Source organism: Athene noctua, chromosome 7 (genome assembly GCF_965140245.1).
Source record: "Athene noctua chromosome 7, bAthNoc1.hap1.1, whole genome shotgun sequence".
NCBI lineage: Eukaryota > Metazoa > Chordata > Aves > Strigiformes > Strigidae > Athene > Athene noctua.
In genome coordinates, this window is record NC_134043.1 from 10,855,722 (window position 1) to 10,881,248 (window position 25,527).

The 25,527-nt window shown below is 49.7% G+C and overlaps 1 protein-coding gene across 2 annotated transcripts; it reads left to right on the forward strand.

Moving 5' to 3' along the window:
- The first annotated feature begins 951 nt into the window (after positions 1-951).
- On the forward strand, positions 952-24,401 carry STEAP3 (STEAP3 metalloreductase). 2 transcript variants are annotated; one of them, XM_074910669.1, is made up of 5 exons: positions 952-1,050; positions 13,309-13,792; positions 14,267-14,794; positions 16,404-16,568; positions 23,961-24,395. In XM_074910669.1, exons 2-5 carry the CDS (start codon positions 13,310-13,312, stop codon positions 24,249-24,251), a joined length of 1,467 nt encoding a protein of 488 aa, XP_074766770.1. In that variant the 5' UTR covers positions 952-1,050; position 13,309; the 3' UTR covers positions 24,252-24,395. The 2 variants fall into 2 exon arrangements, with proteins under 2 accessions (XP_074766770.1, XP_074766771.1); XM_074910670.1 differs by lacking the exon at positions 16,404-16,568 and having other exon boundaries at positions 23,961-24,401.
- The last annotated feature ends 1,126 nt before the right edge of the window (positions 24,402-25,527 follow it).

Below are 25,527 nucleotides of genomic sequence, written 5' to 3' on the forward strand. Positions count from 1 at the left end.
TTATCTGCTCCACACCCCGTGGTACAGCTTTTAAGAGCAAGTGCACGGCCCCTGATAGCATGGAAAGAGTCGCATCAAGCCGCACCCTCCCATTAAAACGAAACACTGGCTGGCTCCAAAATGCACTTTATAAACAGAGAGTTAAGGTCTGCCCTGTAATGGATGAGGTATCGCATGCAGCCCCGGCGGCGATGGCCTCCTGTCCCTGTGCGTTTAACCTCAGCATGGCAGTGCCACCCGGGCGGGTGCAGCAGGGAGCAGCAAGGCCGGGGCTGGAGGGCTCAGCGCTCCCACACCCTCACCCCTGGGCCGGGCAGTGCTGGGCCATGGGGTGAGCCTGGCTGTGCAGAGCTGTGCTGGGCCAGGCTGAGTCGTGCCAGGCTGGGCCATGCCAGGCTGGGCCATGGGGTGAGCCTGGCTGTGCAGAGCTGTGCTGGGCCAGGCTGAGCCATGCCAGGCTGGGCCATGGGGTGAGCCTGGCTGGGCAGAGCTGTGCTGGGCCAGGCTGGGCCATGCCAGGCTGAGCCATGGGGTGAGCCTGGCTGTGCAGAGCTGTGCTGGGCCAGGCTGAGCCATGCCAGGCTGTGCTGAGCCGGGCCAGATTATACCAAGCCGTGCTGGGCCATGGGGTGAGCCTGGCTGTGCAGAGCTGTGCTGGGCCAGGCTGAGCCATGCCAGGCTGGGCCACGGGGTGAGCCTGGCTGGGCAGAGCCGTGCTGGGCCAGGCTGGGCCATGCCAGGCTGGGCCATGGGGTGAGCCTGGCTGTGCAGAGGCATGCCAGGCCAGGCTGAGCCATGCCAGGATATGCTGAGCTGTGCTGGGCCATGCGGAGAGCCTGGCTGTGCAGAGCCGGCCTGGGCCAGGCCGTGCTGTGCTGTGCCGTGCCGAGCCGTGCCGAGCCCGGCCAGGCCATGCCGAGCGGAGCGGCGCGGCGGTGTGGCGGCCGCCGGCGGGCAGGAGGGCGGAGCCCGCGGCCTGACATCACCGCTGCCGGCTCACCGCTACCGGACGGCTCCGCTCGCCCTCCCGCCGCCCGCCGCCGCGCAGAGGTGAGCACCGCGGGGGGGACGGGCGCAGCGGGGTTCGCCCTTGCGGGGACGGCGCGGCGGGGCTGCCCTACCACCGGGGCCCGGCGGAGGCGGCGGCGGCGGGGCTCGAACCGGTAGCCGCGGGGCCGAGCCGGGCGTGCGGTGCGGGCCGGGGGTGGCTCGGCTCGGCTCGGCTCGGCTCGGCTCGGCTCGGCGGCGCCGCCGGGAGTGCCCCCGCCCGGGGTGACGGCCCCGGGTCCGCGGGTCTCCCCCGCCGCGGAGCGCTCGGTCGCGGGGCCCCGTCCCGCCGGCACCCCCGGGCCCCGGGAGCCCCCGCGGCGCGGCTGTGGGGCGGGGGGCCGGTCCCGCCCCGCCCCTGGGCTCGGGCAGGGGGTCCGGGCCGGCGGCGGGAGCGGCCCCCGGCGCCGTTTCGGCCGTGGCCGCCTCGGTGCGAGTGTTGGGTTGGGGCCGGAGCCGAGGGGGGTTCCCGAGGGGTCGGTGTGTCCCAGATCCGGGCGCTGACTAGGAAGAGGCCGGCGGGATGCTGGTCCCCGGCGGGGTTGCGCTGCGGGGGGGCTGCAGCTGGAAGCGCTCACCCGTGGCCGCCGGACACGTCCGTGCAGGTGCGGGAAACTCCCTGGCACCGGGCACAAACCCGCCCGAAACGGGGCGGTTTTTGCCGTTCCGAGTAGAGTCGCGCTGCGGTCCCGTGGGCGCGGTGGGGTGCCGAGGTGTGGATGGATGCGCCAGGCGGGTTGTGGCCCTCGGAGAGCACTTTGCACTTCGGTTTCACTTTTTCATTCTCGGCTCGCCAAAATAAATTTGAGGAGATGAGTGGCTTCTTCCAGCCAGGGAGAAATCAGCACTGAGATATAAAAAAATCTTGGAGAAAATCTTGGCCAGGGCCCACGGTCCCTCAGAGGCGAGCAGGGAGCAGCCATGTGGTTTCTGTAGCGATGTCGGGGCTTATAAGAGGAACAAGGGTAGGATGCTCTATGGGGGGGACTTCAGCATTTCATCCGTGTTGGAGTAACGAAGGATGAAAGCGGTGAAGGAATTGGAGAGGTGACTTTGTAGTGGGACCATCCCAGAGGTGATGTGACCTGCCGTGGGGACTGTCCCTGTCCTGTGATCCTGGCCAGGGTGTAACCCTCGGGGGGTGTGTGGGGCCGTGACAGCCCCTTTGCTGATCAACGGGGACTTTGGGGGAGCCTTCGTGCTGGTAATGCCAGCACCCTGCTGAGCCCAGCAGAGGATGGACGGGTACTGAGGACCCCAGATCATTTCCCTCAGTATACTCTGCATAAAACCAACGCACAGAAAAATACCTCGCATGGCAAGAAACCAAAATTGAGGGACAGCGGGAGAGGAAGGCCATCACCTACAGCATCAGTACTCTTGCGGGCTGAGGAGATGGAGGACTAACAAGATTTAAATACTATATCAAGCCTAAGTTTTCTCCTCTTTTAAAATTACATTTGCTATGAAACAAATCTACAGTAATACAAGATCCCATAGTCACTGCACATATTTGATTTTCTCTGTAATTGTAAAGAAGAAATGTTGATGACTCAACAAGCCTTTGTTTAAAAAATCCTTACCAAACCCCAGGTAAACATGCTTTTTGAAAGCATAATAATTTATTTTTTCAATTTGCTTTGCTTTTTACTTTTCTGTTTCGTTTGTTTTGCTTTTTATTGTTAGGAACTATGCTTTGACTGTGACCTTGTAACATCACACTCATAAATAGAAGCAGGTTTAGATTCAGGGGAAACACATTTTTTCTGATGGGGGAAGAAGTAGGCCAGCCACGCTGGCTCTCTCAAGAGGTGGGAAATGCACTGGCAGCTGTGATAAGAGTCACATACCAAGAATTAAAACCCACCAATTTGTTGTCTTTAACATCACTGATTAGAATTAGCTTTCTTTCAAACCCATGATGGAGGCAAATAAAATTTGGAAGTAATTAGCAAGTTACTGCTTCTTCACAGGGTAGTTTTCCCTGCAGCCCTACAGTGGATTAAGCAGCTTCCCATCTTCATCAAATTTAAGGGAAATGTAGCTTAACTGAAAGACAAAACACTTTGAAAACATGTCAGTGATGTGGAAGCTTATGTCCCATTTCCAAAAGCTCTTAGGTACTTTGGGGCCTAAATCACTTGAACATTTTGAAAATTTGCCCAGGATTTAAGGAACTGAGACAGAAATTCTTCCCATCCTTTTTCCAGGTTCTCAGATTTTCAGTGAGTCTCTCTAAAGCCTTGGTTGTGGTTACACTTGCATATGCATTTCCATTCAGTTCATATGAACACGCCACTGTAGTCTTTGGAAAAAATGTCCTACTCCCTACAGACCGTAGGCTTCAAGAATCAGAGTCTGTAGATAACACGTGTTCACCACTGAAGTATGTTGATACTAACTACTGATCATGTGCAAGCACTAATAGATACCAACATGCTTCACTTCAGGTACCTGGAATAAATTAACTTCTCACTGCAAGGGTATCCCTGCCAATGGTGGGTGTGCAAGGCAGTGCTCCAGTAGAGCTGGCTTTAAAAAACACATTAAAGACCATCAAAGAGGGATCCCAGATGGACAGAACTGACCAGGCAGACAGCATCGGTTCCCTCTGCAGCAGCCAGCATAGCTGGACACCCTGAGCGGTGGTGAAATACGTGGTGTTTGTACCCTTCCAGCACATGTGGGTCTCGCTAAGTTGTTGGGGTCCCTGGGAGAAGGCGTGCTGTGCATACCCACACGTGCACACATGTGCATACATGCACCAGGCTTCCCTCATCCTGGAGAAGGTACCATGGAGTTCGTACCTTCTGCTGCTGCTTTACACCGAGGTTTTGTCCTTCCCAGACACCTCTCCTGCCCATCACCGCTGCTCAGCACAGCAGGTATGTCTGTGGCATGCTTTGAACATGCTCCCAGGAGTATAGTGTGTTCAGGCAAAGCAAGTGCTATATTCACAAGGCAGCATGATCACTGTAATCATCATCCTTCCATGGTCCTTTCCCAGTCAAGCCACCTGCCACCTTCTCTTTTCAACCCAGCTCCTCCCCAGCCAGTTACACTCCCTCTTCTTCCTCCTTTCCTGTTGGTCTCATCACCCACTTGAAAGAGTGAAGAAAAAAATAGAAATGTAAAATAGATGGTCAGAAGGGCACACACACACAGCAAGATGTTAGCAGCTTGGTGTCCCTCAACAGAAGGGACCAGGTGAATTCACCTGCCCGGGCTGACCAGTGAGAGCTCTGTGCTCCCTGGGTGAAGAGACCTGGCTCTGCTCTCCAGGATGTCGAACCAAAGACACTTTTCTGCCAGACACAGGCAAATAGCCAGGGACAGGAAGGGGAAGGCAGAGTGCTGTGGGGTCCCAGCATCTCAAGGCAGTGAGTTGAGAGAGAGCATCTCTCCCACCCATCTGGATCCCTGAACAGGACCACCCGATCAGCTGCTTGTGTTTGCCCCACCTCTTCTAGTAGCTTCCTAGGAGCCGCTGGGAAAGGCAGAAGAGGCAGAATGTGGCCCTAACACAAGCTTTGATACCTCTCCTGGGCAGAGGGCCCTGTTTTCACCGCTGTGCTTACTCAAGGCTGGCTCAGAGCTACCTCTGCACGCTGTGTGCCATGTCGGTGCTCCAAGGGAGGAAAGAAAGATCAGCAGGAGCAGGGCTGACCCCATGCTACGGGTTCTGTCCTCCCTCCACACCACACTGCCTCCCAGGCCATCTTCTCCCTCCGTGTGGTCCTGTGCATCCTTTGAGTCACTGGGAGAGACAAAATCAGAAAGGCGAGGGAGTGCTGATCTTGGAGACCCTTCTAACAGGCGCTGCAGCACAGGAATAGCCAATCCAAATATTTTCATGCGCAATTCCTCTGCGTCTTTCCTGGAAAGAAATAAAGAGGTTTTAAACAGTCAGAGCCTGCCAGCTCCCTGTGGTGACTGCTGAAGTCAGGTCTCACCATCCCCAAAGCCCTCAAGCTCCCAGCAGAACGGCACACGCAGCCTGGAGAAGACCAGAAGAGATTTTCCCCAGCTTGGTTCAGGCAGGAGCACCCCCTCTCATCGTGTCTGGCTGCAGAGCATTATGATCTCAGATCTACCTGAGAAGCTTCCACCATCCAGGTTTTTGGCTGCTTCCCTGCTCTCCGTGCACTTTGGGGGGTGAAGGCTCAGAAATGGGCGAGTCACTGTGAGATAGCTGTTAGTTTGGTAAGAGCAGCAAGAGAAATAAGACCCCAAAAGAAATCAAGAGAAGCCACATAAGACTTAAGTATGGCACCTGAAGTTGTTCTAAACCACCCCATTTATGTCACTTAAGAACTGTGAGATGATAAGCAGGGAAAATAACCTTATTCAGAGTCACATTAGTCAGATAAAGTCCTCTGTGCTATGTCAAGCGTCAGCACTGCCCCCATCTTGCTTCAGGTCTGTGCTTTCCACAGTTTTACCATGAAACCTCCAGGCTTCCCAGACTTTCAGATTCCCATTTTATGAAGATTTATTACAGGGCAGGTTCTTCTCAGGCTTCTTATTACTCTATTGACACAGCAGGCAGAGGCAGCAAGATTTTTTTTTTGCAGAAGAGCAGAGGAGGCTCTTCAGACAAGGACTTTGCTGCAGAGAAGATGTACTGCAAAGGGGTGCCCCTTGCCTTTGGAGACAAATTTGGGAAACTTTGGGGATATCTGTGTAAGAACCTGTTGGTAACTGTGCTTAAAAGTATATAGTTTTGATGAAAAGAACAGGCCAAAAGTTCTTTGTCCAGTTCCATATCATAGGTGGGTGATTTTTCTGCTCAGCATTAACATCACCCGTTTACCCTTGGGAAGGGAAATTGTCCCTCCAAAGTGACCACAGGCTGATGTATTTCTATAGGAAAACTGTAGCCAAAATGTCTGAGGTTGTGTGGGAAAAAGATGCTATTTTGCCCCTGTGGGAAATTCTGGTAGCCCTTTCTCCTTCACTTTCCCCTGTTTTGAAATATGTTTTTGAATTTTGGTCATGGTGAAGAACTTCTCATGGTCAGGAACATGCCTTTGGCTTCACCATTGGCTTCCAAAAACAACATCCTCAATATTTATCAAAGTTTAAACTGCAGTGTGTACAGAGTGGAGAGGGTCAGTGCCTGCCAGCCCGTGTTTTCATTAGTGGGTGATGGAATAGGGAGGCACGTACTGCATTTGTAGGTGACACTGAGCTGGGCGGGACTGGAGACATTTTAGAGGGGAGACTAAGAATTAAAGATTCTTAAATTTGAGAGCTGCTCTGAAAAAACAGGGCATGTGTTATGTCCTGTGTGGTAGGACTGACTGACCGTGTGGACACCAGGTGAGTGACCGGCCAGGCAGCGGCCGTGGGGAGCCAGAGGATGGGGTGATGGGCACCACGGCCCGTAAGTCAACGGTGTCATGCAGTTGTGCAAAAGCAAACAGCCTGCTGCGATGAGGAAAGAGAAGTGGCACACTGGGGAAGTGGCACCTCTGCTCCAGCTGTGCCTTTGAGGGGCTCGGTTGGAAATGCAGTTCTGGGAATCCTCCACGAAAAATGAGAACAAGCAAGAGAGGCTGAGTTGTCAGACTCTCAGCAAATAGCTCTGAGGAAAGAGTTGGGTTTCATTCGTGCAGGAAACACTGAAGGGAGATGTGAAACCCATTCTCGAAATGCAAAATGTGTCTGCAGAGGAGAGGGCGAATCATTTGCTGTGTCCTTTGGGGGTAAGAAAGGAAGCAGTGAGGTTAATTGGATCGAGAGATAGAGGGGGGAAAGCTGGGCTCTGCAGGAGCTTATGGAAGTGGTTTTAACAGATAAACACATGATAAATAAGATAATCGGATAAACACCTGCCCTGGGGGAGGGGGAGGCATGAGGACCTGTGAATGCGAAGTGCAGTGGGGTGGGGAGCAGTGGCAGGAGAACACGTAGCACCCTCGGGAGCCCATGGCAGGTCTGGGGTCACAGCAGCCCGGCAGGTCCCACAGCAGGTCTGTCCCCACCATTTCGCAGGGACAGCCTCAGCACCCAGAGATGCCTGCTCAGGACAGCACCGTCTCCCCCAGGGCAGGTCCCCACCCTGGCTGTAGGTGTACAGGGTGAACAGCCCCCCTGTTCCCCATCAGCACTCCCTGCCCTGTGCGCCCCATGGGCAAAGGGGCCAAAACATGGTGATGGGGGAGGCTGGCTCCCAGCATTTCCTCATTCTGATGGCCTGGCTGGCATCCCGGGTAGGTTTGCAACATGGCTTTTCTGGCTGAAGTAATACTGACGGGTAATTTATTCCCTTTGCCAGTTCCTGGTTTGCGCTGTTGGGGAGTTAACTCTGTTTTGGAAGGAGAAAGAGGGAAGGAGTCAGTGAGCCTGGTTCCCCCCCTCCTTCCCTCGCCTGCAGAGCAGAGGGGTTATTTCCAGTCAGCCTGGGCAGGACTGAAAGGTCTCCTGAAATGTTCATCCAAGCTGAGATTAAAGCAGCTTTGGATAAGCCCTTTTCTTAAATCCGTTCCAGTTCTAACAGGTACATGGTACTCACTGTGCGTGTTGGAGGGACACTCTGGGTGTGGGAAAGAGACTTAAATGTTTTCTTTTCTCTGGAAACAGAACGGCTGTAACCAAAAAGTGAGTATTTCTGCTCACAGGAAGACCTGAATGGAGACTTCAGGTGCTGAATGCTCCATTCCAGCTGGGGCTTCTCAAGGGTTAACGCAGCAGGAGATGCCAGCAGGCACAGCACTGAGCAGAGGGCTCTGCAAACAGAAGCTGTAGGGCTTCAGTTCCATGGTTCAAAGGTCCCTCCATGCAGATTGAAAGTCCCCTGGGGGCAGAGATCACCCCTGTCCCTCCCGTGTGTATTTGTGGGACCATGTTCCATGGAGCCAGGTGCCAGCCACCGCCGGCAGAGCCCAAAGGGACAGTCCTGGTGCAGAAAGCAGGATATTCATGTGCAATGACTTGACCAAGGGCTCTGCTACATCAGTTGATTCCTCTTGCGGTTTGCTGGTGTTTCAACCCATGTGCTCATTAGGGAATGTAGCTAATAATCGTGTACTTTATCTCAAAAAACCCCAGCGCAGAAGCTGAAGCACACACTTAGCAGGCTCTGTGATGACCTGCACTGGGCTGAATCCACAGCTACTCCAGATTCAGTTGTGGTCAGTCTAAACAAAACCTGACCTTGGGGGAAGGCACAAAACCAGTTGTTTTAGCCAAGGTACTGCTGGCTTAGGCTCCATGTGTGAGGCTGAGCTCAGAGATGAGCTTCTGTGCAAACAGGAACCAGTTTGGTTGCGCTGGACAGGACCATTACTTGGAGCTCCTTATGAGATTGCTGCCCTGTTCTTTGGCACAGTTTGACTCAGTGATATGTTTAAGACATTGCTTTTTTAATTAGAGTTATTGTAAAACTAATGTTGTAAAAGACTAGTCTTTTATCTGATAAATCTGAACACCAAGGCAGTGAAGTAAGTCTTGATTTTTTTGGCCACAACTGAAGTGGAGTTTATTCCTTGCCACCACAGGTCCATCCTACTTCAGTGTTTGTGACTCAAACATGGCCAGACTGGGAGTTACAGGAACCACCTAGGCTATCCTCCTGTACCAGAGGAAGTAAAAGGGGCCCAAAAAGATGGTCTCGTTGTTAAAGACATAGTCAAGGATATCAGGGTCTTTCCAGGCAAACTTGCTGGACTCTTTTATCATTAGTATCTCAGTCCCCCATGTCTGTTGAAAGAGGATAACAACTGAGCCGGCTCGCTGTTAGCGGTGGGGGATGATCTGCTTGGCAGATCAACTCAGCTGTGATCCCAGAGACACCTGAGTGGGCTCCTGCAGCCCGGCTCTGTCCAGAATGGCCAACCTGCTGCAAAACCTGAGCGAGGCTGTTCAGTGTGGGCAGAGAGGCAGAAAAACCTTGTTTTCCTGGCACTGAGCCTAAGCTAACAGCCTCTGCCAAGCCTCAGGTGCAAAATACATTGAATTATCCATGTTTTTCTTCTGTGAGAGCCCCTCCCTCCCTCCCTCCCTCTGCCTGGGCAACAGAGATTTGACTGCTTCGTTTCACCCAGCTTTTGTCTGTCTGATCCCATTCTTTGGGGCAGGAGTGGCCTTCTGGCCAGTTTTGGTAGGGTGCCTGGCAGATAGGAGCTCCCCGTCTTGCTCGTTGCCCATCACTGCTTATTGTCCTGCAAATAATAGCAGTAATTGCAATGCAGTCAGTGAACGGTACACAGGAATAAGCATGCTAGAGCTGGACATAGCAACCTCACACAGTCATATAAGGGTGTCAGAATAGACTAGCTGAAGCACAGCTTTACATTGTATTAGATATTTTAATTAGGGAACTGCTTCCCAGTTAGGGTTGAAGGTAGGTTACTTCCACTGGGCTGTGCTCTAAGTCATCTTGTAGCTTCCTTGGTAAGAAACAGATCTCCTTGAATTGCATGTGCCATAACTCAGCAGGGGTGCAGTTTCCTTGATAGGGAAGATCAATAAAGGAGGTTTATCTAAGGCTGCAGCACACTAAGGAGGTGTCCAAGCGCTGTGGTATTCACTCTTGGCGTCCTCTGCCTCCGGATGACTCCACAGCATCCTGGCCACGGTGATTTGCACTGACTTTGTATGGGTTTACCTTGCTGTGAAGAATTAGCTTTGGGAGGGAGAGTTTTAAGCAAGTAACACACTGGCCATAGGTGCAGAAGAAGAAGCGTGAACATGGTAAGTCAGGGGCGGTGGCGGGAGAGGGGGGGGTCTGTGTGCTCCACAGAGATACAGAAGTGAAAAAAACCCTGTTGCCTAATCAGACACTCCATTTCCAGGCATCTGTTAGGCAGAGACCACAGTGTTTGTCTTTGCAAAATGCATTTACGGTGGAAGGGGGATTTTCTCCTCATTCTTTCGCAGGATTTCAGTGCGCGGCAGCGATGGCAATGCAACCCACAGTAGCAGACAGCAGCTGGCGGTGGGGACCATGCTGCCATCCCACCAAAGGCTGTGCAGCGGGGATGGCTCCTGCTCCAAAGCCCCAACAGTCAGAGCGTGATGGAAGTAATCACACCAAAATCCACAGAAAAGATTTTGAGGCATCTTACTTTTTAACTGCCCTGCTGACTTCAAAGGCTATTTAATTCTGTCATCCTTTTTAATCAAAATAACTGGAGACAGCAAAGCTGTTTATCTCCAAACATTGCTAACGTCTCTCTACATGTTCAGTGGCAGCTACAGGACAGAGAAAACACACTACAAGAAAATTTGCTTGCAGCAAAATTCACGTCCCCATGAGAGCATGGAGAGAGCTTTTGAGGTGCTTTAGATTGATTATAAAATGAGTCTGCGGTTAACAACCGCTTTGTCACCCTGAATGTTGATTTCTCTCCCCTTGGCTGAGAGCCAGACATGCATCTCTATTTTGAAATAACATTTTGTGCGTACAGGTGGTGGAAAAGGAGGGGGGGTGTAGGAAAGAAAGCTTATTAGGCTGAACAACAGCGTTGACCCTAGAACAAATAGTTCTGGCCATGAATAAATTTAGGTGGAACAATAAGATTTCTAAAAAAGTAAAGCAGTGAGCTTTTGATAAAGCATCTGATAAGAAGGGGCCAGGAAAAAAAAAAAAAAAAAACAAAAAAAAAAAACAAAAAAAAAAAAAAAAAAAAAAACAAAAAAAAAAAACATCTTTTCAGATTGAGCTGCTTTACTTTACACTAGGGGTTTTGCAGCACAGCTGGTTGTGAACAAAGCAGACTGGTGTTTCCATGCTGCTCTCCAGCATGGTTGTTGACCTGAGCTCTACTTGTGAGTTTGCTCTTCATGCCAAGAAATTCCAGGTGGTCACTTCTCCCTCTTCACCCATGTGTTTCTTTTCCAAGCTGACAGCTTTTGTCATCTCTCTTACTCTTTCCATGTGGCCCTTTTACAGGTTTATTCCCTTTTTTTGCAGTGGAGTGAGCAGAACTGCAGTGTGCTGTTTGATCTATGAATTTATACAGCAGTATAGTAGTGTTTTCTGTGTTGTTTTGTATGTCTTTCCCACTAATTCCTGGATGAAACATCCTAGTGACTGTGATACACATGGAATATACCTAAGGCAGGGCTGTGTGCACAGGCAGCAGCCTGGGTTAACCCAGCAGACACAGTCAGCATCACCAAATCAGCCTTGCGGCACACAAACCCTTCTGCAGGTTTGGAACAGAAGCAGAAAGCTTCAGAGTGAAGTATGAGTAATTCTGAGTTTAACAGGACTCTCTTGCTCACCTGGAGCATGAAAGAAAGTCTGTGTGATATGTGGGGAGCAGAGGAAAGGTGTTTAATAGGGGAGAAGTCAGCATGCCTTTCTTCAGCATTTGTTTTCTCCTGAGAGCACTTCTTCCATGAACACGCATCTCTGGTCTCTGGGACAAGGAGCTGCTTGGTGAGAGGCAAGGAGAGCAGACAGACCTCTGCCATAGAAACAGTATTGTCACTGAAGCCATGACTTTTTTTGTATCCAGGACAGCGAATTATAGTTTCAAGGTCCATCTGCTGAGGTGTTTTGTGGGCTTTCCATGAGAAGCAGGACTGAGAGATCATGGTGTCTGTGTCAGAGATCTTCTCCCCCAGCAGTTCAGGTTCTGTTTGATGTGTGCCTGCCATGAAGCACCAAGCTGGTGTTTTCAGAGTAATGTGACCCTCAGTTCATTTGTCTGAGTGGTTTTAACAAATTTACAGCTCATTAAAGTGTACATATAGTTAGGGGGTTTTATGCCCGTAGGCAGGTCTTGCCATGTGTCAGTAGTGAACTTTGGTGCTCAAGCACTTTGAATTAGGAGATCCTTCTGCAGATTCTTCTCAATAAAGATTGACTGTCCTAAATTATTATCCCACACAAGCTCCATTTCTCAATATTCAGTCCCTTTCGCAGATCACTTATGAGCATGTTCAACAACACAGATCTTCAGGGAAAGCCCTTGATAACCTATTCCCATTATGAAAATGATTTACTTCTTCTTACCCTTTGTTTCCCATTGGTAACTATTCATGCAGAAGTGCCCTTCCCCTTTGCACCACTACTGCACCAATCCCAGAAAAGCCTTGGGTGAAGGACATTTTCAAAAGCCTATGAAGAACACAGCCTGCGCCAGGGACCAGGTCACCCCATCAGAGCGGTCACCTTCACTCTGAAAGAACTTGACTAGCTATAAGGCAAGACTGTACTTCACCAAAACCAAGTTGTCTGAGTCCCCAATATATCATGAGTTTGTTAATTATGGTCTTTATTATAATCTCTCCCAGTGTGCCCAATACAAAAGCCAGATGTCCAGGTATGTAAATTCCCTGGGCCACCTCCTCAGCCCTTTAAAAATCTGCCCTTAAGGAATTTGCCATTCCTTAAGGGCAAATTTGCCATTTCTTAACTCAGGAGGCAGATTTGAGCTGCTGGTGGCACAGCCAGTGACTAGCCTGGCAGTTCCCTACCTGAGTTTATTCTGACCTCCAGGGCCGGCTGGTGTGCTGCCTGTGAATTTATTGATCTGTTTAAAACCTCTCCGTGGCCTCAATATCTAATCTGTTACAGAGAGCAGTGTGTTACAGGGCAAAATTCATTAACGTTTGTAAAGCTCATCAAGATCTTTCATGAGCAAATCCCATCATGTTTTAATATATTTTTTAAATGTCACGAGTAAGTTCTCATTACTCATTGAAGAGCTGAAGCAAACAGCACTTGCCAAACCCAAATATTGGAACAGGCAAATGCTGCAACTCTCTTTGTTTACCACATTTAGGACACTTTAATTCCATCTTAAACTCCCTGTCTTGATTCTGCTCCTGCAGATCAGAAGCACGCCCACAGCTTTTCCTGATATAGGCTTAGGGATCCCCATGGACCCCTGGCCCTGGGCTTTTCAGAAGATGCCTGGTAGCTCCAAGGGGGTCTAAGAGCTGCTGGTCCTGGTCACTGTTAGCATTGCCCTGGCTTTGCAGTGTGAGATGCCATCATGAAAGACAGCGAAGGATGGATGAGTGCATCCAGCAGGTGTTGGATCACACAAACCTGGGAAACTTTCCTAAAACCCTTCGCCTTCCAACCCTGCATGGTGTTTTGTCCCCCTCCAATGGTGCTTGTACATTACTGCACACTTGCTGGTGGGTTTGGCAGATGGGTCCTGGGCTACTGGGACCAAAACCACGTGCACTTCTGCTCAAGTGGCCTAAGTGGCATTTTTCCCCGTGACCACAGATGTGGTCTGGGTCTCTGCAAGAACTTCACAGTGAACTTGCATTTCCCCTTGTTTTTCCTGCCAGGATGTCCAGAGGAGACATGGCCAAACCCCTCCTGGGCCATCAGAGCATGGAGGGTGACCCCAGCACCACGCCTGCAGCCGGCCGCACCATCGGGGTGCTGGGGAGCGGGGACTTTGCGCGGTCGTTGGCCATCCGCCTGGTATACTCTGGGTTCAAGGTGGTGGTTGGCAGCCGCAACCCAAAGCGAAAAGCCGGCCTCTTCCCTTCCGCAGCAGAAGTCACCTTCCAGGCTGAGGCAGTGAAGAAGACGGATGTCATTTTTGTGGCGGTTTTCAGGGAACATTACTCCACCCTCTGCGACCTGGCTGATGTGCTGGCAGGCAAGATCCTGGTGGACGTTAGTAACAACACTGAGGTCAACCATCACAAAGAATCCAATGCTGAGTACTTGGCATCCCTGTTCCCAGCCTGCACCGTGGTCAAGGGTTTTAATGTGGTTTCTGCGTGGACGCTGCAGTCAGGTGCCAGGGATGGAAATAAGCAGGTATTGTTTTCTTCTGACAAGGGCCAAATCCCCACTGTTTCAGCAGCTGAGGTCTGGCAGAATCAGCAAATGGCCTTAGGCTCCAGGAGAAGGGTTCTGAGTGCTGACTCTTGCATCCAGAGATCACCTGCGTTTCTTTGCTCAGAAATGAAGTACCCTCACTTACTTCATGCTTTGTAGTCTTTGGAGCCTCTGCCCAAGTAAAAAGTATTATTTAATTGTCTAGTATTGTTTAATTGTCTGTTTATCTAAACACAGCCTGTAAAACAAACTGGTGGTGCACACATGAAAGGAAACCTGTCCAGGAGAGAGGTCTTTGGCAGCCATGGTAAATCCCCATCAGAAAGCCTGCCAGGAAGCATGATGATCAGTGGGATAACGTAGGCTCCCTTTAGCACAGCATCCCTCCCAGCGCACTCATTCCCAGCAACCTGATCTCTCTTTGCCCTGTGTGTATCTTTCTGTTCGTTGCAGGTTCTGATTTGCTCAAATAACCAAGAAGCCAAGCGCACTGTAGCAGAAATTGCTCAAGTCATGGGATTCACCCCTGTGGACATGGGCTGCATGTCATCAGCCTGTGAGATTGAGAACATTCCCCTGCGCCTCTTGCCAGCCTGGAAGATCCCCGTCCTTTTAGCTCTGGGGCTCTTTCTTTGCTTCTTCACTTACAACCTGATCCGACAGGTCATCCACCCTTACATCAGGGAGCAGAAGAACAAGTTGTATAAGATCCCCATCGAGGTGGTCAATACAACGCTGCCTTGCGTGGCCTACGTCATGCTGTCGCTCGTCTACCTGCCCGGGGTGCTGGCAGCCTGCTCGCAACTCTACTACGGCACCAAATACAGGCGCTTTCCAGATTGGCTTGACCAGTGGCTCCAGCACCGAAAGCAGATTGGTCTCCTCAGCTTCTTCTGTGCAGCGTTGCATGCTGTGTACAGCCTCTGTCTGCCCATGCGCCGCTCCCACCGCTACCAGTTAATCGAGACGGCCGTCAAGCAGGTAATGTGGGTACTCTTCAGGTCAGCACCTGTAGTAACCTCCTAAACACATCCAGATGTTGGGTAGTGGGCTTAATATCTTGGGTTTTGCATTCACTTTCCAAAGCACATGTGGGACAGTGGATATAAGCTGTTCTCTTTACAAGCATTTCCTCCACAGGGCAACCGCATACCACACACTGGCCATGCACCCATCCACAATGAGGAACAGTCATCTTAGCAGGATGTTGCCTGTGCATTTACAGCTAGGGCTAGGATCAAACACGACATACCATTGCTCCCCAGAAGCACAGACAAGCCTCTGAAACCAGCCTTGCCTGGCCCCTGGGACTGGGCAGAGGCAGGAAAAATGCTCGGAGAGCCTGGCCCCTGAGACTAGGGCAGAGGCAGGAAAAATGCTAGGAGAGGAGAAATCTAGTGGTGGAGGGAGCAGAGTTCCCCTCAACTTTTCTCCCTAGATTTTGGGAGATCCCTGACATTCACAGTAGGTACCTGCTGGAGGCCAAGTCATAACCTGGGGTGGGAATTGTTTTGTAGAAGGTGTGTCTTCATCACAGTGTGCCTCCAGGAGTTTAACAAAGTGATGGTGAAGAACTGGTCATAGCCTAAGAGAACAAGGAAATGGAAAAGGACTTCATTGCCTTATTGAGACTCTCAGCAGTGTTTATGCAGTGTAAGATACCTTTAGGGAATTCAGCCAGCTCTGTAACTTGGCAGTGCCATGGGAAAATGTGATTCTGCCCTTCTGCCCCTGGCTTCTTGCTGCTGCACCTCACTCCCTCCTGGGATGGCACAAGCTTCATGCAGCTGAGTGGGGAACCTGATCACGGAATTGCCCCACAACCAATCCACTTTCTGTGTTGGGATATTTGCCTGAGTGTTTCCAAATGCTTGTCCCAACAGAGAGGAGGGAAGGGGCCATGGGGGCAGAGGGGAGCAGGATGGCTGCGTTCGGCAGCAGTGCCTGTTCAAAGCATCCATCAAACAACATCCCCAGCCTCTCAGCTCCAGCCTCGAGCAGGTCCTTCTCAATTGCCACAGTCGCACATTAATCTCAGGCAAGCATCCTGTGTTCATTTCCCCTCTACCTCCTGTTTTCTAGCAACATCTTTGTTTAGTAAATTAAACCCATTTAATGGGCTAAAGAGGACGGTTCTAAATGTTCCTCTTTGCCATGCAGCATAAAACCCATCTTCCCTTCCATTAGCATGAACAATTTCCCCCCCTAAATGCACTTAAAACAAAGGGTATTAGGAGACTACTGCATATTCAAGCATCTGTATTTGTTTTCATGGCTTTAAACTGACTTCTCGTTCTAATTATCTTTCCAAATGCGACTTTGGGGCTTGCTGCTGTGGTTACAGGCTGTGGGAGCTGGGAGCATTCAGCAGTTCTTCCCAGCAGGCTTCGAATCAGGTCTAGCTTTGGCCAAATGGTGCTGGGATAAAAAAGCATTTCCACACCTCCCAAATAAGCAAATAGTGCTGGAGGTGCAAATAGGACTCAATCTTCATCCAGGAAACCTGCTTCTAAAACCAAAACATACAGATAAAATTCAGTTCCTCTATTTCTAAGCACTCCATTTTAACAAACCTTCATTGTCATGCCAGGCTATGGAGAAGAAGATGAATATCTGGGTAGAGGAGGAAGTCTGGAGGATGGAGATTTATATCTCTGTTGGAATAATTGCCCTGGGCTTGCTGTCGTTACTTGCCATCACTTCACTTCCATCCATCGCAAACTCTCTCAACTGGAGGGAATTCAGTTTCATTCAGGTAAAGTTGACATTTGCCAATGCCAGAGAGTGATTCTGCAGTCAGTCAGGCCTTCACGCAGGCCATGGAGGGCAGAGGTTGCCATCCCAGCACGTCCCTGCTCCGGCACGGCAACTGCAAGCTGTGCACGGGTGTTAAGGGCAAACCCTGCTGCTCCACGCCTCTCTGTGCACCCTGGAGCCATGGACCCCCCACCCAGGAGGTGACACTGAGCAGCGATGGCAGGGCAGCAGGATGTGGTGGGTCCCAGGGGGGCTGCGCTGCTCTCTCGCCTGGTCTGCGAAGGGTGCTGCTGTCTTGGGGGAAAGGGAAAATGTAATGTGTCATGGGCATCCATGTGAGGATTAGTAGCAGGCTTTGCAGGAGGGAGTCTTTAATGTCTTGGCTGAAATTCTCTCTCCCCTGCATTTAGCAGCATTAGTTAGAGATCCTGAGAAAAAAACAGCTTCGGTTTTGCTTGTGTGATACCCTCCTTCAGAGTCCTTTCCCCCCTCACTTGGAGCCCAGGAGCAGCACTGCCGTTCACAGCTAAAAACCTCCTAAAGTCACACAGGTAGAAAGGCGGAAAGCCTTGGAGTCATTTTCAGATGGCAAGGTTGTTTGCTTCTGTGGGTAGGATCCCCCTTGGAGCCGGACACATATCAGTCATGCACAACATGTCAGGGCTGCTGCAGGAAGTTTGCACCATACGCATCATGTTGGAGATGCTGCAGGGAGTCTGCACCTTGCACGACGTGTCAGTGATGTTGTGGAGGGTTTGCACCAGATTGTGGAGGGCAGTCAGGTAACCTGCCATGGAGACAGCTGGCTGCGGGACACAGATCTGCCCTTGCATTTCAGGGGGAGTGAGCTTCTGAAAAGGAAAGCACTGGGAGGACAGTGCAGGGGGAGGTCAGGTTTGGCAGAGTTTGCATGCACCCAAATATTCAGTAGGTTTGAAAAGGCTTAGACTGGTCTATAAAAATGCCAGAGCCTAAGAAGCACAGAGACCTGGATATGATTTCAATGAAGAGTCCATGTCTGATTCAAAAAGTAATTAGGAATGTAATTTTTCTTTCTCCAAAGTCATTCAGTGGTTTAGGAGCCTTCTTCCCACTCGCAGCGATGTCCAAGCTCCCAAGGGCCAAATTCCCTGAGTGACCTGGGTCCACCACGTGGCACATTCACAAACTCAAACTCCAGGGCTGCAGTGTTCTCAAGGATGTACCTGGAGCCAGGCTTAGGCCTGACTAACAGGGATAGCGGGGAATGAACCTTCAAGTATTCCCTGTACATTAGAGCTGATTTTGAGCCATGTCATTGTCATATCCCATAGCCCTAAAACCCTGTGTTATTTGTGTCTCTTACATCACTGCTGCTTAGTGTGCACCAGGCTTCAAGTCTCGCTGCAGTGACCCCCGTGGCACCCCAACATGCGTAAGCCCCCATGGGACCCTGTCCCCCTGCATCACCTCCCTGTGCATCACACCAGTGCACACCTAACCCTTCAAAAGGGGAGGGCAGGGTTCGGGGATGTGGAGGTGAATATCTATCATCATGTTGAAGCTCTTCAGCAGCATATAAATAATTCAATATTCATTAGAGCAGGAGTTTGAAGCCTGCTCCCTTCACAAGTGCCCCGATCACCAAACAAGCAAGTCAGTTTGTCATTTTTCCTCTTACCATGGACTAACGAGTAATTATTTACACTGAGTAGCAGAGCCTCACCAAGAGAGCTTGACCCAAGAGACTGTCCCTCAGGGAGAAGGGAAACCTGGCTTTAAAGCTCTCTTTCAGAACGGGAGCATATTAATTCTCATCATCATGTCTCAGGGGAGGGCTGCAGCCAGTGGGACGTTGGATTAATCAATCCTGGCTTAGGCATCTCATACCAGGAATCCCAAATGAAGGGAAGTGTCTCCTTGCAGCCTGGAAGGAGGCTTTGAAACCCCCAGCATTTCCCTTTGGCTCCCAAGGCAGCCTGGCAGCTCTCCTGGAGGGTGCTGGCGTTGTGTTGTGTAATATATACATTGTCACAGCAAGGTAGCGTTGCCATCTCCTACGAGTGTCTGTAACACGACTGTCGCATTTGCCCTTTGGGACCCCTTCCTGTGTCTTTCTAAGGGTATGTTGGCACTGGGACCAGACAAATACATGATGGTTGGCTCCAAAATAGCTCTTGGCTGCCCCAAATGGGAACCGGCTGGCTTAGTTCATGGAAAGATACACCTATTTCTGTCCCCATGGGCTAAAGCATGACAGTGCGACACGAGCTCCCAAATGATCACGTGCAGGAGAGGCATGGCTGGTATTGTGCCCTACTGTGGAAATATCATGTAAGAAGAGCAAGTTAGAGATCTCTTAGCATGGTAGCTTCTGTTTTGTTTTTTTTTTAATGAGGACTTTTAAAAATTATTTACTTTTCACTAAGTTGGTGATGCCTTTCTTGAGGAAATTAAGAGCAGATACAGCTACTGCTCCCAAACTCCAGAAGTTAACATTCACGGAGCACGCAATGTGATCCTCCCTGAATTAATGCACAGCAGCACAAGGGGGTGAAGCATGAGACTGCTTTCTCAAATATTTGGGATGTCTAGCACTTGATCCTTTTACAACACATCAGGGGCATTGTGGCTTCCCAGGCCTGGGAAAAGTAAAAAAAGGAAAATGCAGAGTGCAGCCACCCCAGCCAGATGTCTCCCAGAAAATGCAGCAGTTCGTTGCCATTTCAGATGAACTGGCTGGTGTGTTTGAAAGATGTTGTACCAAAAGCCACATTTGAGAGAAGGCTGGGGCTTGTTACAAATTCAGGAGCCACTTTAACCCCCTCCTTACCCAGAGCTTCCCAAGTCTGACATTTTCCAGCAGCAGTGTGTGCACATGTATGTGTCATGGGATACTGCCACACTCTTAAAATACACATCTGTTGCCTGACAGGCCAAAAATCCTATTTGGATTTTGCTAAGATTTTAGGAAAAAAGTTAATTTTTGTAGTAATTCCTGCACATACACAAATTTCGATTAAATATAGTTAGATACACTGTTCCCCTATATGTCCAGTTTTGATTAACAGAAAATGTACAGGATCTAGAGACTGGATAACAGGAATGATGCGTATGTAATTCAACTTAGAGAAGACATTTTTAATGTTCCCCAGTGATTTACAAATCAACTCTAATTGGCTGAGAAGTAAAAATGTGTATGATTGCCTTTACCTTCCCATCCTAGAAGTCCTCCTGGAATTTGAAGGTTGAATTGACCTGGTTTCTTTCTTAGCTCGTGTATCACAAGATATAAAGAATCTGTCATCAGACCTTTTCTGACCCTCCTGTCGATGAAGTGCAAACCAGAGCCGCTTCCATGGAGCTAATGACTTCACGGGACTGACGGCAGCAGAAGTCAGAAACATATTTGGGTCAGGAAGGGGCTGTTTGCTTTGGATGCTACCTAGACATTTCTAAATGAGCCATATGCAACTGAATCACCTTCACTGATGCATTACAGGGAGCCTCAAAAACACTAAGGAGATGGGAGAGATACAAGAGAATACAGAATAGAAAATGTATGCAAAGCCTACATTAGAAGATACCATCTTCATACAGCTGTCTTTCAGAGGGCATTAACACCTTACATGGGTGGTGGCCCCTCATTCCCCATGCTGTGACAGGGCAAAAGAAACCCCTGCCACTGTTCAAAACAAAAAAAAGTTTCATAGCCAGAAATTGCACCGAGAGGATAAAAGAGAGCAGAGCTTCAAAACTCAGTGCGGTATCAGGGATAAGCACGTTGGCAGATTAGCCCCTGGGGGGTGCTCAGCAGGCTCTGCATTGTACTATACTGAGTGTATATTTAGCTGTAGATACTGAGCCAAGCTGCGATCAGCAAAACTTTTGATTTTCATGCATTTACAGACCAGCTGTGGTCTGTACCCAGCTGTGTGGCGGGTGCAGCTGAACCACAGATCCTTCAGTCACCATCCGCATTGGGACCCTCCCTGGGCACCGCCTGCTCTCACCAGACAGCCCCTCATTTCTGTTATGAGCAGATCAACCCATTGCTGCTGAGTAGCTGCTAGCGCTCTTTGCAGCCAACAGCAGCTTATCCACACATTTTTTGCCAGTTTGCTTTTTTGTTTCATGTGCCTTGCTGTCCACACACAAAGGTGACTCACTGCGCGCCTGTGATGGTTTGTCACCTTTTGTGCTACTAATTTCCATTCCTACTCTCCCCCAGTACCAGCAGCGCTTTAAAAAGAAACCATAGAGGAACAAACTAATTATCTGCAGCTCTGACATGTCTGCTGTGCATAAAGCCCTGCTCAGGCAAACTCTGAATGCATCCTCCACCCAGGGCAGAAAGCATCTGCTGCTCTTGAACTTCACCTGTCCCCTCTTCCCCTGCCCTGCTTTGTATCTCTGCTCTGCCATAGGAGTCTCAAGCTGGTACTTCCAACCTTTTGCCACACAGGGATTTTTTTTGTCTGTTGGAGAAAAGCTCAGAGTCAATAAAAGACGGATGAACAATGGATTAGGTCCTGCTGTAAGGTTCAACTGCGATCGTGGCATATTGCAGCAAACTCCTTCATTTTCTAAGTGAAACCAATCTTAGAATCATGGAATTGTAGAATGGGTTGGGTCGGAGGAGACCTTGAAGATCATCCAGTTCCAGCCCCCCCTGCCATGCACAGGGACACCTTCCACTAGATGAGGGCTCATATTGACCAGATATTTTGACTTGTAAAGGCTGCCTTCCCTAAGCTGGGGACGTGAGCAGCGAAATTTTCCCTGTCTAGGCATCTTGGAATTTGGTTGTTATTGCAGCCAGGGGCTCAAATCCCCATCCAACCTCGCCTTGAACACTGTCAGGGAGGGGGCAGCCACAACTTCTCTGGGAAACCTGTGCCAGTGTCTCACCACCCTCATAGTAAAGAATTGCTTCCTTACATCTAACCTAAATCAGCTCTCTTTCTGTTTAAAACCATCACCCCTCATCCTATCCTTTATAAAAGGTCCCTCCCCATCTTTCCTGTAGCCCCTTGAAGTACTGGAAGGCCACTCTAAGGTCTCCCCAGAGCCTTCTCTTCTCCAGGCTGAACACCCCCAACTCTCTCAGCCTGTCCTCACAGGAGAGGTGCTGCAGCCCCCTCAGCATCTTTGTGGCCTCCTTTGGACCCACTCAAGCAGGTCCATGTCCTTCTTCTGTTGGAAGCCCCAGAGCTGGACACAGCACTGCAGGGGGGTCTCACGAGAGCAGAGTAGAGGGGGAGAATCCCCTCAGTTGACCTGCTGGCCACACTTCTCTTGATGCAGCCCAGGACACGGTTGGCTTTCTGGGCTGTGAGTGCATGTTGCTGACTCAGAGTCAGTTTTCCATCCACTGATACCCCCAAGTCCTCCTCCTCAGGGCTGCTCTCAATCTATTCATCCCCCAGCCTGTATTTGTGCTGGGGATTGCCCCGACCCATGGGCAGGACCTTGCCCTTGGCCTTGTTGAACTCCATGAGGTTTGCACGGTCCCACCTCTCCAGCCTGTCCAGGTCCCTCTGGATGGCTCATCCCTTCCCTCCAGCGCGTCGACAGCACCACACAGCTCAGTGTCAGCAAACTTGGTGAGGGTGCCTCGATCCCACTGTCCATGTCGCCAACAAAGATGTTGACCCTGTTCAGGTTTGCTGCTTGTTAGCACTTTTGGTTTAGGAATCGGACGTAGCTTCTGATAAGGACAGCTGTCCCTAGGAGAAAGGATGGGTGTGGGGATTCATGCAGGACTGAGGCTCAGTTCACAGGTCTTCTCCTGACACCTGGCATGACCTTGACTAATGCTCAGCCATAACACAGAGGAGAGCTCCCTGCCTTGGCAGGGGGTCATATGGGTGAAATCTTGGCAGGATTCAGCAACACCCACATGACTACCTGATAGGGGCTGTCAAAGTGAAGTACCTAGATCTGGTAGCATGTTTTTAGAGCCCTCCTTCCCTCCCCTGCCCAGTCCTCTCAGCTGCCTAAATGAAAGTTAGAGGAGTCTTGGTCTAGTTTGTTGGTAACAACATGGTACATTTTAAAAAGTTGTCTGGGTTTTTAAATAGTTTCCCAACAATCAAAAATAGGTAGAGATGCTTTGAATTGAGTAGTTTTCCAGATGAGATTATTTTTTCAAGAAAAAATGATGAGTCCTTCCTCCTGTCTTCCCCTGGTCCTTTATTTCCCTGCAGTGTCCACTTCCCTGGATGTTCAGGAAGACTGTTTCTTGCTGATCTCTGACTAGCTGCACCAAGCCAGATATTTTGACTTGTAAAGGCTTCCTTCGCTAAGCTGGGGACATGAGCAATGAAATTTTCTCTGTCTAGGCATCTTGGAATTTTGTTGTTATCGCAGGCTTAGACCAAGCATTCAAAGAGCAGCAGAGCAATATGCTACACCTGTGCTGTTCTTTGAAAACACAGCAGCAAAGGCTTGTATTTGAGATGCCTCCAGGAGCGAGCACCCAGCTCCTGCTGAGTGCCAGTGAGCAGTGGGAGCTGGCAAGCTCAGGAGCCACCACCTCTGATGCTGGCAGGAAACCACCAGCGAGGCGACCAGTTTAAAACTTCCCTAGAGAGCAACCCTTAGAGGGAGCTGGAAAAATTCAGGCAAAATGCTGTCTCTGGGTGCTTGGGAGCCATGATCTCAGCTGAAACTGGGGGAAGTTCTTCACTGCAGAACAGGGGCTGCATTCCTGCTGCTTCCCTGAGTGGATAAAAGGCTCTTGACTCCCCATTTCAAGGACTTAGTCCATCACACAGCCTAATGGTCTGGCTCACAAACCAGCATAGGTCTGTCAGACAGAGAAACCCTTCAGGGCTGTTGCTCACCTCAGAACAGAGCACTTCTGTCTCCACTATCTCATTTTCCTGTAAATGATGGCAGTTACCTGAAGGCCTCTTCGCTCTGTGCAAAGCTACGGCTTCACCAACTTCTGACCAATGCCAACTGCTGGTCCAGAGCCACAGTAACGATGCTTCACCCCGCCAGCCACCAGCCTCTTGCCAGCCATGGACCGGCAGGCAGTGGAGCTCGCAGCTCCGGCTCGGGAGGAGCATTTGTGAGCTGCCCGTGGTTACGTGCTCGGCAGGGGCTGGGGGCTGCTGCTTCACACGGAGGCAGGAGCCCACCTCTCAGCCAAATTGGCAGCATCTTCTGGGAAACTCCTGCTGAGTTTCTAATATCACACTTAACCTCTGATTAGAAAAAGAAAAATGCAGTCTGGCACACTACCCACAAAAGGCTTCCAGCCGCGTTTTATTCTGTCCAAGAAACGCAGGAATATTCATTTCTTTCTGTGCTATGAACACTTAAAAAATAGTGTAAAAAAATACAGGAAAATAGCCAGGCACAAGGTCCTCTGCTAACTGGCATGTGTTTCTCTTCCTTTTAGTCCACCCTTGGATATATTGCCTTGGTAATCAGCACTCTGCACACACTCACATACGGATGGTCGAGGGCCTTCGATGAGAACCAGTACAAATTCTACCTGCCTCCGACCTACACCCTCACGCTGCTTGTCCCATGTACTGTGATCCTAGCAAAAATCATCTTCATTTTGCCCTGCATCCGGCAAAGACTTCTGCGAATAAGGAGGGGCTGGGAGAAGGGGAGATACGTGAAGTTTGTCCTGCCCAGTGCAACGGGGGAATATTCAAGTGGGGAAACATCTAGCAATGTCTAACAGAGCCCCAGCTGTGACAGACAATTTCAAAGCGCTATCAACATTTCTATGAAGGTGTTTCTCTTTCTTAAATATATGTATGTTTTGGTATAATTGTATTGTGGGTAAATAATAAAATCTGGTGACTTTAGAAAATGGATGACCATAAAACTAGTTTAAGACATTGGTAGTTAAATTATATTGCTGATTTGCTAGGACAATTATTGCCTTAAAAATGACCGTGAAAGCCGAGCTAGCAACACTAACACACATGGGAAACTGATGGACTTTGTTAGTCAGATCAGTCACTTGAGGTGCTGGCTGACAGCTCCCCAGACCAGTACTTTTTGGTTGCTTCCCTAGCTGCTCTCATAAATTTCAATGCCTTTTTTTTTTTTTTTTAATACAAAGTAGCACAGATTTTCTGGGGTTTATGACAGCAAAAATATCCTGCTCCTTCAGTGTCTGGCTCAATCAAGACAGTGAGGTTTAGAAAGATGAATTGTCTCTGGTTTTGGTCTCCTCGAGAACTCTATGAACAAGAAAGAACAGCAATATCCATGTCCCGTAGCATCTGCAGATGTTACTAAAAGCATCCAAACCTGACAGCAAGTCCAAGTATCCCTGTTCTCTCAAATACAGACAACACTTCTGGTCCTGTAAGCTGTGCCTGGTGCATGCTTATAAGCTACAGAAATAAAGCACCTTATCCAGCAGAATAAAAGCATTTGAAGAGAGAGATGTCCCTAATATCACATGTCTGGTCTGCACTGCTAGCTCTGAGATGACAGCTGCTGCTGCTGCAAGTTCTCTGTTTTACTAAGCCAAAGTTTCAAGCAGTATTTGATGGAAATAGAGCGAAGATAATTATCGGAAAGACCTGCTGCTTCACAAAATTACATAGAGAAAACCAAGGCCTTCCAGCTGGCCTTACATCAAATATTAGGGTGAAGCTTTTAGAAATCATTGTCACCTGAACATGCCCATTTATGCAGACAAAACAGCAGCTCTAAACCCACCAGTTTCTCTAGCAGTCATAAGATCTTTGAACAGTCTTGCAAAGGGATCAGCAAGTCTTGATCACAACATGAAAACACAGCAGTTGTACATTTTGAGCACAGTCCTTCATTGCCTTGCACCTTAAGAAGTCACTTGCTAGATCACATAGCAGGTATCAAATGCTCTTCTGACTTCACAGCCACTTTGGACAAAGTACAGGGCAATGAAGATTTCTGTCCTAATTTCTTTTCCTACCTGTCACTTTCTATCCTTTCAAGCTCTTGCTCTTTATCAGAGT

Bases quoted from the DNA above. Each gene is read 5' to 3' on its own strand.
- STEAP3 (XM_074910669.1), top strand. From the start codon at position 13,310: ATGTCCAGAGGAGACATGGCCAAACCCCTCCTGGGCCATCAGAGCATG. The intron at 13,793-14,266 runs GTATTGTTTTCT...TGTTCGTTGCAG, and splicing joins CCAGGGATGGAAATAAGCAG to GTTCTGATTTGCTCAAATAA. The intron at 16,569-23,960 runs GTAAAGTTGACA...TCTTCCTTTTAG, and splicing joins GGGAATTCAGTTTCATTCAG to TCCACCCTTGGATATATTGC.